Here is a 12980-nt window from a genome sequence, read left to right as displayed (position 1 = left end):
GGTATTGGTGTCCCTGTACCAGGCTGTGATGCAGCCGGTCAGCCCACTTTTCCACCTCACGTCTGTAGAAATTTGCCAAAGTTTTTCAATGTCATACCAAACTTCTCCTAACTTCTGAGGAAATGGAGGTGCTTGGGTTGGGTCCAGGAAAGGTCTTCTGAAATAGTGACCTTCAGGAATTTAAATTTGGTCACCCTCTCCACCTCTGATCTTCTATGATCGTTGGATGGTACAGCTCTGGTCTTCCCCTCTGATAGTCCACAATAAGCTCCTTGGTTTGGGGGAATATTAAGTGGGAGGTTGTTGGTGCACCATTAAGCCAAGTTTTGAATCTCCCCCCCCCCCCCTTATGCTGACTCATTGCACCCTTTTTTTTAAACAACCCACTACATGGCACATAATAATCACACATGTAAATAAAGATATAATTTTAAATGTCTATAAATTTTTTGGGTTGATTTACTTGGTTACAGGACACTGTAATAATAGCCTCTTTCACACTGGCACCTTGTCCTAGTAATTGATTACCAAGTGTGAAAGCTCCTTAATCACTACGCTGGCTTCAAATCACACCAGGGGGAGACTGCCGAAGTAGATTGTATCATCCCTGACATCAACTGATGTCTGCGTGCCAATTAGCCCAGCGTGAAAGAGACATGGACTATCCAGGTAGAAAGTGTGACACATTGATGGCGTTTTTGCGTGAGTGCAGGAACCTGAAGGGTATAAAATTAAAAAGAAGGTATAAACTTTGCCAACTTAGATAAACCTTTATAAATTTCTAAAGGACAGTGGGAAAGTCATAGCAGGAGAGAGAGAGAGAGGGAGAGAGAGAGCTTGCACAATGGTGGACCTGCCCTCCCAGAATTCGGTGCGACCGAGAAACCCCTCCATGAATGCCCCATGCATACACCCCTTTCTCTGCCGCACCGAATTCTGGGAGGACAGATCCACCATCACTCTTTCCCACGGTCTTTATCAATTGTGCGCTATTGCCACTAGGACTTTCCCATGGTCTTTATAAATTAGGCAGCTATGTGTTATATACACCGCTTTCCCGCGTCTTTTATAAATTTATAAAGGTTTATTAGGTCAGCACAACAGGGGCTGAAGGGCCCATACTGTGCTGAACATAATCCTTAATTATGTTATAATTAGGCATGATTAATTTTTAAAAAATAATACATTGATTACAATTTAGGGCAGGTCCAGCACTGCTCAATGTGTCACTCAAACGTTACCGGTGGAGGATAGAATCCCATATCCCCTAGGATACCTCATGATGAGTCTAAAAGAACAGGGTCCAGTGTGAAAGCCAGAAACGCCTTCCTTAACCGGTTCTACTGGTGAAAAAGGCTACAATCTATGTCCACCCTTCAAATTGCACCTCTGCGGTCAAGCTTTTGCTCCTCTGTTTGATCCATTCCCTTCTTGTTTGAGCTGTGTTAAGTACCGTGAGATGTTTCATATGAAGAGTGCTACGTAAATGTAAGCTACTGTTGGTAAGAGAGATAAGGAGGAGAAGAACTTGAGCTGTAGTTCTACTGAGGGATGACTGTGCTGGGATTCTTCACTCTGTGATTCATAGGTCTAATTCGGTAAATGGTCGGCACGGAGGAGTGCGGTAGAACAGAGGGATCTGACAGAGTCGGTCATTGAGTATCATAGGGCTCTTACACAGCACACAAAGTCGGTTCTGTCATGAACCAGAGTCCATTTTATGAGCAGTCAAATCGGAGCTTTTCCCAATAAAAATAAAATAATAGGTTTAAATATGTGTTTAATATTGTAAAAGTAAATGTTCTCTAAAGTTGGAAGCAAATATTCATCCAGCGGAGCGCCTTGGTCATGCTTGGCTCGTAGCAACTGTTGGAATAAAGTTGTGTTTAAATAAAATGGCATCGCCCAGGATGAAGAGCTGGTTGATGCCACTCGCCCTTGGGGGCAACTCTCTTAAAGTGCCTCCTTATCCCTGCTCAGTAAGAGTTGCCCCGGTCAGATGCTTTATCTGTAATCTTGGGGGAGGGGGTTAATTATCTGTAATATTATTGTCCGTCTTTTGGGTGGCTCCATGGAAGGGGGACGAACCGGCAGATGCAGCAATCGTTAAACGTTTTTCAAAGATGATGGATACCAAGGGTTTTATTGTATGTTGAATTGTCCATCCTGGGATCTTGCCCGCTGCTGTGGGAATGTCGGCAAGACAGAGAAGTCCAGTCACCCTGCCGCTTCAGAGTATTTACAGGCCACGCTGCGTTGGTCATTGAGTGTCATGGGGTCGCAGCTGATTGCCTCTTAACACAAAACAGCACACAGAGTCAGTTCTGTCACGAAGCAGCGTCCATTTTATGAGCAGTGAAATAGGGGCACCGACAGTTTTTCCCAATAAAGACAGGGTCACTTCTCCACGAAAATTGGGGGAAGAATTGCATTTAAATAACGTGAATAAAACCCAATCTCAGTTCGTTTCAGCATTATCACTGCCAGGGAAGGGAAATTGCTCATCACCTCCTCTCTGGCAGGTTTTAAAATTCTCCATGGAAGCAGTTTTTACTTGTCTGTATGTTTCAACTTTGAATTGGTTACGTTTTCTATCCCTAGGCTCTAATCAGGTTGACGTTTTGAGGCCTTCCCTTTGCTGTCAGTCGTGTGGTGCTTTGAACTCAAATGCTATCCTTTTTTAATTAGGCCACATCTTTATTATCATCCATCTGTGACTTTAATAATAAAATAGGTGCCTATTCAAAATAGGAAACGCTCAAAGCATAATTAAATTCTGTTTAATTTTGGAGGGATTCCTGCAATCGATTGGGTTTATGGATTAATCTGTAAGAGAGAAATTCAGTTGAATATTGGATAGAATATTTAAGGAAGAGATTGACAGGTTAGTCAGGGCATTAAGGGTTACGGGGAGAAAGTCAGGGAGGGGGAGTGAGAGGGAAAATGGCTCAGCTCATGAATAGAATGATGGAGCAGGCTCGATGGGCCAATGAGACTACTTCTGCTCCTCGATCTTGCGAGTATGAGAGGTGACTTAATAAAGTGAAACACGGAAGTCTCCAGATGCAGTGATTGTAGTGAAAGCACAGGAATGTTGGGGGGAAGCTCAGCCGGTCTCGTAGTGTCCAGAGGAGGTAAAGATAGATAACCGACATTTCGGGCCTGAGCCCTTCTTCAAGGTGTGAGTAAAAGGCAGGTAGACCACTGAACCAAAAGGCTGGGGGGGGTGGAGAAAGAAGGGCATGGTCAGGCACAGACCAACAGACAAAAGGTGATAATTGGACATGGATGGGTCAGGAGATGAAAAGTGAGAGCTGATCAGGAGAGAGGTTGACTCTGTGAATTCAGATTAATATCAGATTATAAAGTGTTGGATAGAATGGACGGCCAGCACCTTTTTTTCCTGGGTTGACAACAGCAAATGCCAGAGGACATCTGTTTAAGGTGATTGGAGGAAGGTTCCGGGGAGATGTCAGAGAGTGGTGGGTGCCCGGAATGCATTATTAGGACTGCTGATTAAGGCTGGGACAATACGGATATTCAGAAACCTCTTAGAAAAATAGAAGGTTATGAATGTGAGGTGGGAAAAATTAGATTGTTGTGATGTAGGTTTTTGTAGGTCGGTAAACCATTGTGGTCTGAGGGCCTTTAACGTGTGGTAATGTTCTATGATGCAAAGCAGCCCTTGTTCGATCCTGACCTGTGGTATGTCTGTTTGCATGTTCTCCTCATGCATAAAAATGGGTGTCTCTTGGGTTTGTCCTATATTCCTCCCGCATCCCAAAGTTGTGGTAATATGAAAGACCCTTCAGCAATACTGAACAGTGCTTTAAATTGCAAGGAGGGGAAGGGATGGCGGAAGTGTTAGTGAACAGGTGCCAATGTTAAAATAAAATGTCTACATTTGTCCTTCCAGGTTCTACTGGGATCTGACGATGCTACTTCTCATGGTGGGGAACCTGATCATCATCCCTGTAGGAATCACATTCTTCAAGGATGAAAACACCACTCCATGGATAGTCTTCAATGTCGTGTCGGACACTTTCTTTCTAGTTGATCTCGTACTGAATTTTAGAACTGGGATTGTTGTGGAGGACAACACGGAAATTATTTTAGACCCTCAGAAAATCAAAATGAAGTACTTAAAAAGCTGGTTTGTGGTGGATTTCATATCGTCCATCCCAGTGGACTATATATTTCTGATAGTGGAAACAAGGATTGACTCAGAAGTTTATAAGACTGCCAGGGCTCTGCGGATTGTAAGGTTTACCAAGATCCTCAGCCTCCTTCGATTGCTGCGGTTATCCCGTCTTATTCGTTATATCCACCAGTGGGAAGAGGTGAGTCTTAATCCTTCTATGTTCTTGACCAGTGGTTCTCAACCTTTTTCTTTCCACTCACATCCCACTTTAAGTAATCCCTATGCCATAGGTGATCGGTGATTAGTAAGGGATTACTTAAGATGGGATGTGGGTGGAAAGAAAAAGTTTGAAAACCAGTTTTAATTGTACCTCATTGACTCGTTATGTGCACGGTTTCATAACTCCAAAGGAAATGGGCCAATAACCATTTTTCTCAACCAAAATATTTCAGTAACTATTGGATCTAGAGCAGTGGTTCTCAACCTTCCCTTCACATTCCACCTTAAGTAATTCCTTACTAATCACAGAGCATCCATGGCATAGGGATGACTTAAAGTGGTATGCGAGTGAAAGAAAAAGGTTGAGAACCACTGCCTTGTCTGAAGGAAAGCATGGCATTTCTGTGTTCCACTGGAAAGGCAACTGAGAGTTTCTGAGAGGGTGTTGAGCTCACAAACTTGTGAACTCTTATCAGAATTGCGCTCAGCCTGGGCTTAGACCTACTAGGGTTACCCTGGATGGATACTTGCCATGCAGCAGTAGCAAGCCTCAACCCAGAGAATGGATAGGAGTGTACAGGAGCTGAGATGTAAAGTTGTATTAGGCATTGGCGAGTACCGGAGGTTGAAGGTTAATTAGGTGACACCGGCTTATGGGATGAAATGACTTGTCACCGTGCTGTATGTCTAGATTTTTTTTAAATATGAAGGTTTGAGCTTTATTCTCCGGAGCGTAGAAGAATGAGGGGAGATTTAATAGTGGTATACAAAATTATGATGTGTACAAATAGAGTCAATGCAAGTAGGCTTTTTCCACTGAGGTTAAGTGAGATACAAACCAGAGGACATGGGGGAACATTCACACAGAGTTCTGCGGGAGTGTGGAACGAGTTGCCAGCTGAAATGGTGAATATGGGCTCAATTTACACATTTAAGAAAAATTTGGTCAAGTTCATTGATGGGAGGGGTATGGAGGGCTAGGAATTGAGTGCAGGTCAGTGGGACAAGGCAGAATAAGAGTTCAGCCTAGTCTAGAAGGGCCTGTTTCCTGTGTTGCAATATTTTGTGGTTCCATATGACACGATAGGAGGGTTTAATGGAAATGTTCATCTGTCCCCCAAAGAATAATATAAGGCCTCTTCCTTACAGGCACTTGTTTATCAGATGAAAGCTATTCTATTTGCTGGACAGGTAATTCAGCGTGCAGATCTGTGTTTAGTTACTGATTAATATATGATTTCAACCAAAGCAGCCAGACATTGCCAATGAATCTTTTATGCAAAATTAACTTAAATATAAATAAAGTGTCAGCATGTTGAGTCACCTGCTGTCAGAATGCATATGGGATTTGAGCAGTCTCTGTCACCCCCCATCCCAAATGCAGTAGAACCCCCAAACCATTCCAATGCAGCAAAGGCTTGGCAAGAATAGTTTCAAGGTTATCAGAGCCAGGAAAGGATTGATGTGTACGTGACACAAGATGCCTTTACACTTAGGATGCAGTGACAACAGAATGCTTTAACTAATATCTTTGACGTGGTAAAATGTTCCATGTTAAGAAGCTCATTTTGACCTGAGCCACATGAATAGGGAAACAGAAATGCTGCAGATGCTGGGATCTTCAGCAGACTTAAAATTACTGGAGGTCCCACAGCGTCTCTAGGAGGCAAAGATATATTACAAACATTTTGAGCCTGAGCCCTTCGTCAAGGTATATTGGCCTCCGTTTAGGGACTGAGCCCTTTGTCAAGGTGTATTGGCTTCCGTTTAGGGACTGAGACCTTCGTCAAGGTGTATTGGCCTCTGTTTAGGGACTGAGCCCTTTGTCAAGGTGTATTGGCCTACGTTAAGGGACTGAGCCCTTTGTCAAGGTGTATTGGCCTACGTTAAGGGACTGAGCCCTTTGTCAAGGTGTATTGGCCTACGTTTAGGGACTGAGCCCTTCGTCAAGGTGTATTGGTCTCCGTTTAGGGACTGAGCCCTTTGTCAAGGTGTATTGGCCTCCGTTTAGGGACTGAGCCCTTCGTCAAGGTGTATTGGCCTCCGTTTAGGGACTGAGCCCTTTGTCAAGGTGTATTGGCCTACGTTAAGGGACTGAGCCCTTCGTCAAGGTGTATTGGCCTACGTTTAGGGACTGAGGCCTTCGTCAAGGTGTATTGGTCTCCGTTTAGGGTCTGAGCCCTTCGTCAAGGTGTATTGGCCTACGTTAAGGGACTGAGCCCTTCGTCAAGGTGCATTGGTCTCCGTTTAGGGACTGAGCCCTTTGTCAAGGTGTATTGGCCTCCGTTTAGGGACTGAGCCCTTTGTCAAGGTGTATTGGCCTCCGTTTAGGGACTGAGCCCTTTGTCAAGGTGTATTGGCCTACGTTAAGGGACTGAGCCCTTTGTCAAGGTGTATTGGCCTACGTTTAGGGACTGAGACCTTCACAAGGTGTATTGGCCTACGTTTAGGGACTGAGCCCCTTGTCAACCTTGACAAAGGGCTCAGACCTCTAACTCTGGTTATCTACCTTTCCCTCTGATGAACGCTGCATGACCTGCTGAGTTTCTCCAGCACTTTTGCGTATTATCTATGTACCTATCCAAATATCTTTTAAAGATTGTAATTCTATCTACTTCTAGCAAGAGGTATCGGTGCCACGAGACTCGCACCACCAGGTTTAAGAACAGCTGCTCCCCCTCCACCATCAGACTCCTCAACGACACACTCAATCAGGGACTCATTTAAGGGCTCCTACTTTTGTACTTTATTGATTTTCTCTCTCTCTCTCTCTCTCTCTCTCTCTCTGTATTGCACAGTTGTTTACATGCGTACACCGTTTTTTTTGTGCTATCAATACATTGTAATTCTGCCTGGCCCTCAGAAAAAGGAATCTCAAGGTTGTATGTGATGTCATGTATGTACTCTGACAATAAATCTGAAATCTGATCCACCTGGAGCCCCTTTAAATCTTGCCACTCTCACTTTAAACCTATGCCCTCTAGTATAGACTCCCCCACTCTGTGAAGAACTGCCCTTTCACCTTATCTATGCAACTCATGGTTTGACTCAGCCTCCTATGCTCCAGGGAAAAATATCCCAGCCTACCCAGCCTCAAGCTTTCAGTCGCAGTAACATCTTTGAGAATTTCTCCTGCGCCCTCTCCTGCTTGATGACATCTTTTCTGCAGCTTCATGACCAGAACCGCACACAATGCTCTGTCTGGTCGGCCACCACGTCTTTCAGCCCCACGTGTGACTCCAAATCCCAGCAGGATGAACCTGCCACGTTCACCAGTCCAGGCTCCTCCATCACTTAACCTCTCTATAAGCTCCGCAGCTTGCCTTTAAAATGACCCAGAAAACATTTTAGTTCAAGGGGAAATAGAGGTGTGCAGTAATTACCCACCTTACCTCCCTGATAAATTCTGTTGCCTGTTGACAAATAATAAAATGATTGTAATAGACTGCATTGAAGGAGGTTGAAATACTTTCAGCTGGTAAGGTGTCAGAGACGAGGGTTGCATTGGAAATCTGTTGGCTCAGTAGGTCCGTGAAGCCAAGCCAAAGAAGAAAGAAAGAAAGAAGTATCTATATGACTGCAGCAAGTAAGAATTTTGGTACATCTGTACATTGTACTTGTGTATGTGACAAACTTTAATCAAGCCATCGGCTCTGCACTGGCTTTCAATGGGATGTTGAGGAAGCCAAAGATTTCATTTAAAATCCCGTGACCACAGGTCTGCGCTCAAGATATCAGTGCCTGTTAATCGACAGGAGCCACGAGGGGCTGCAGACTGGAAGATCACCCCCCCCCAACTCCATTTGAGAAGGAGAAGTGGAGGGGGTGACCTGCGGGGACGATGACCATGGAGGCGGACCAGTGGGGGGGAAGAGGTGGGCTCTGCGGCTGATAGACCAGAGCGTGCGGCAGGCTGCTGGAGACTGGAGGCTTCTGCCGGGAGGCTTGTGTTGGGCTGCGGACTGCTGGAAACTGGCTGGAGAGATGCCGGACATCAGAGCCGGGATGCGAGGAGGGGCTGAAGGGTTCCTGACCATGTTGGAGGTTTGGCTCAGTTGCCAATGGTTGGGACTGGGCTTGGTGTGGCCGCAGGGGCTGAGAAATTAACAGACACTCGATAATTCTGGGGGGGGGGGGGGGGGACACCCTCTTTTGCTTTTCCCTCTCTTGCTTCTCCCTCTCTGACTGTATGGGGCACTTAGGCAATTCCTGCCAGTGGCGAATTTGTCTGCCTTGCAGCAGTTAAAAAGAAATTTCATGTAATACGACACTGTTTTATTACTATCATTATAAATTGAATCTTGAATATCATATTATCTCAGTATTGTGAGAAATTTACAGCTGGCAAAGAGTCCATTTGGGCCATTGAGACTGTACCTGCTCTTTCAGCTTCCTTTAGCACTAATTCTGCCTCTACTACTTTACAGGGAGTGCAACGCAGATCCTAAACTATTACTTGGAAAGTTTGATGCGCACTTGCTAAATAACTACATTCCATTTCCTATAGTTCTGTCAGTTGGAGCAGTTTTTCCTCCATTGACTTTGCCCAGAACCTTCTCTCGTAGTCATCTACTGTCAGGACACCCTACAACCGGTTGGCATTAACATCAACTTCCGTTAGCCAACAACCCCCAGCCCTATCTCTCTCTTTCTCCCCCCCTCTCTTCCCTGTTCCCTCTGTCTCCTTCCCCACCGCTGCTTTCACAGAGCAAACCCCCTCCCTCCCCTGATCATTTCTCACCTGATAGAGTGGAATGGAAGTTTCTGTTCAAAGTACTTGAGAAATTTATTGGATTGATAAAGGCTTTATATAATAGTCCGAAGGCCAGAATTGCTGTCATTGGGCAGATTTCAGATTCTTTTAATTTAACAAGGTCTACTAGACGAGGATGCCCATTGTCACCTGCTTTATTTGCTATAGTTATTGAACCTTTACCACAATTAATACGTCAAAATGAAAATGTTAAAGGTATGATAGTTCTGAATGAGGAATATAAGATTAATTTATTTGCTGATAATGTTTTATTGTATTTGGTGGATCCGGATATTTCTTTACCTGCAATTCAAGAATGTTTAGAAATTTATGGCCAATTATCTGGTTATAAAGTAAATTGGGCTAAAAGTGAAATTTTGCCAATTTGTAAAGGTGATTATTCAGTGTATAAAAATATTACAAATTTGAAGTGGGCTACACAAATTAAGTATTTAGGAATTAATGTTAATACGAAATTTCAAGAAATTCTGCAATCTTATTCAGAAATCTCTTCCAATCACACTCTATTGGCCAATAATTCTTCCCCGCTTCTCAACACATTAGGGAAGCTGCTACCTTGATTTGCCTGCCCACATGTGAGAAAGGCTTCTGACTTAGCGCGAAGCCTTTGCAAGGTCCGGGACCGGAACTGAGTGCGAATCCCGCGCTGTCTGTAAGGAGTTCGTACGTTCTCCCCGTGTCTGTGCACGTTTTCTCTGGCAGCTTCAGTTTCCTCATGTACCGGGGTGTAGGTTAATGGAGTACAAGTTTGGCGGCACGGACTCGTAGGGCCGAATTGACCTGAATGTCCAAATTTAATTTAAATTTAAAAAAATATTGTCATGTAATAAAACAGAAAATGTAATATTAAACTAAATTTACTTAAGTCTACTGTAATGTGGGCAAAGAGTAGCCATCAGAAGAATTCACCCAATGTTCCTTACAGTCAGAAAAAGAGAGTTCCCCCCTCGCCCCCCTCCACAGCCATCATCATCAACCCAAGTTCCAGATCCAAACCTCCGACACGATCAGGAAGCCCCCAGCGCCATTGGCACCTTCACGCATCTTGGCTCCGATACCTGGTACCCCCTTCAGCCTGTCTTGGGCCAGTCCACCAGCCTGGGGTGCAAACCCCTTGGCTGCAAGTCACATGCAGCCTGTGAGTGCGCCTCGCCTCGACTCACCAACAGCCTGCCGCCTGTGCCTTCTTCAGCCTCAGAACTCGGCGTGAGGTTATGCTGGGTGTCTGTGTCTGCTTGGCATCACTCCAGGAGAAAATTAGGTTGGTCTAAGGCAGGAAGTAAGTAATAAAATTTCAGTCCACCAGCTGTTGACTTTTTTAAAACATAAATTCAATCTCCTTTCTTTCCTGCTGCCAGACATGAAACACATGCAAATCCTTGAATGAAAATTTTATTCTCCTTTGAAATATATGGCACATCAAAGTGTTTGAATTACAAAATTCTCAGGCAGCAGATGCGAATGGAACTATAAATAATCAATACAATCACCAAAATGTATATGAATCCCAGACAAGAGGCCTGTAATTCACTCCATTCTGAACCATTCAAGGTTTTGTCACAGTTGGATTATCTGTGGGCTTGGGAGGTTGTGGCTGGAACGTTGTAAGGCACCTGCCCACGGGTACCCATGCCATGGTGGACTTGTAGACAGTCTCAAGTGGTTGATCTTTTCAGTCAACTTTGAAGTAGTATTTCACCTCAAGTGAGATCAGCCTCATGTGAAAGACTGTGCACTGTTCGCTGCTGTTCTCGCCAGTAAATGAACACCTCCCTCCCCGCAGCTAACTGAAGCAGACTCGGAAGGACTGATGCCAAGCAGACACAAACACCCAGCATAATCTCACGCCGAGTTCTGAGGCTGAAGAAGGCACAGGCGGCGGGCTGTTGGTGAATCGAGGCGAGGAGCCCTCGCAGGCTGCATGCGACTTGCAGACAAGGGGTTTGCACCCCAGGCTGGTGGACTGGCCCAAGACTGGCTGAAGGGGGTATCAGGTATCGGAGCCAAGATGCGTGAAGGTGCCAATGGCGCTGGGGGCTTCCTGATCGTGTCGGAGGTTTGGATCTGGAACTTGGGTTGATGATGATGGCTGCAGTGGGGGGGGGGGGGGCGAGGGGGGAAACTCTCTTTTTCTGACTGTAAGGGACACTGGGTGAATTCTTCTGATGGCGACTCTTTGCCCACATTACGGTAGACTTAAGTAAATTTAGTTTAATATTACATTTTCTGTTTTATTACATGTCAATTTTTTTTTAATTTAAATTAAATTTGGACATTCAGGTGAATTCAGCCCTACGAGTCCGTGTCGCCAAATTAAGACCCCATTAACCTACACCCCGGTACATGAGGAAGCTGAAGCTGCTGGAGAAAACTCGCACAGACACGGGGAAAAGGTATGAACTTTTACAGACAGCGCGGGATTCGAAGTCAGCTCCGGTCCCGGTCCTTGCAAAGGCTTCGCGCCAAGTCGGAAGCCTTTCTCACATGTGGGCAGGCAAATCAAGGTAGCAGCTTCCCTGATGTGTTAAGAAGCAGGGAAGAACTATTGGCCAATAGACTCCAACCATGGAGGACTGTGCCCAAGATGAATTTTACTCTCCTTTGAAATATATGGCACACCAAAGTGTTTGAATCACAAAATTCTCAGGCAGCATATACAAATGGAACTATAAATAATCAATACAATCACCAAAATGTATATGAATCCCAGACAAGAGGCCTGTAATTCACTCCATTCTGAACCATTCAAGGTTTTGTCACAGTTGGATTATCTGTGGGCTTGGGAGGTTGTGGCTGGAATGCTGTAAGGCACCTGCCCACGGGTACCCATGCCATGGTTGGCTTGTAGACAGTCTCAAGTGGTTGATCTTTTCAGTCAACTTTGAAGTGGTATTTCACCTCAAGTGAGATCAGCCTCATGTGAAAGACTGTGCACTGTTCGCTGCTGGTCTCGCCAGTAAATGAACACCTCCCTCCCTGCAGCTAACTGAAGCAGACTCGGAAGGACTGATGCCAAGCAGACACAAACACCCAGCATAACCTCACGCCGAGTTCTGAGGCTGAAGAACGCCCAGGTTGCGGGCTGTTGGTGAATCGAGGCGAGGAGCCCTCACAGGCTGTTGGCGACTTGCAGACAAGGGGTTTGCACCCCAGGCTGGTGGACTGGCCCAAGACTGGCTGACGGGGGTACCAGGTATCGGAGCCAAGATGCATGAAGGTGCCAAATGCGCTGGGGGCTTCCTGATCGTGTCGGAGGTTTAGATCTGGAACTCGGGTTGATGATGATGATGGGGCGAGGGGGGAAACTCTCTTTTTCTGACTGTAAGGGACATTGGGTGAATTCTTCTGATGGCGACTCTTTGCCCACATTACAGTAGACTTAAGTAAATTTAGTTTAATATGACATTTTCTGTTTTATTACATGACAATATTTTATTTTAATTTAAATTAAATTTGGACATTCAGGTCAATTCGGCCCTACGAGTCCGTGTCGCCAAATTAAGACCCCATTAACCTACACCCTGGTACATGAGGAAACTGAAGCTGCCGGAGAAAACTCGCACAGACACGGGGAGAAGGTATGAACTCTTACAGACAGCGCGGGATTCGAACGCAGCTCCGGTCCTGATCCTTGCAAAGGCTTCGCGCTAAGTCGGAGGCCTTTCTCACATATGGGCAGGCAAATCAATGTAGCAGCTTCCCTAATGTGTTGAGAAGCAGGAAAGAACTATTGGCCAATAGACTGCAACAATGGAGGACTGTGCCCAAGATGGAGGCACCTAAGCTGGGTAGTGTACCACGAGGGGGAGCAGCAGGGCAGCAGAAACGTCACTTTTATTTCTTTAC

The 12980-nt window shown here is 45.3% G+C and overlaps 1 protein-coding gene across 1 annotated transcript in view; it reads left to right on the top strand.

Annotated features, from left to right (window-relative positions):
* Positions 1–12980, top strand: part of LOC138745186 (potassium/sodium hyperpolarization-activated cyclic nucleotide-gated channel 3-like) — a 788271-nt gene that overhangs the window by 49070 nt on the left and 726221 nt on the right. Inside the window, exon 2 of the mRNA XM_069902244.1 lies at positions 3917–4340. Coding sequence (XP_069758345.1) covers positions 3917–4340 — 424 coding nt within the window. The remainder of the gene's footprint in view (positions 1–3916; positions 4341–12980) is intronic.

This window comes from Narcine bancroftii, chromosome 11, assembly GCF_036971445.1.
Source record: "Narcine bancroftii isolate sNarBan1 chromosome 11, sNarBan1.hap1, whole genome shotgun sequence".
Taxonomy (NCBI): domain Eukaryota; kingdom Metazoa; phylum Chordata; class Chondrichthyes; order Torpediniformes; family Narcinidae; genus Narcine; species Narcine bancroftii.
Note: the sequence above shows the minus strand (reverse complement) of the source record. Positions and strands in the feature narration are given on the sequence as shown.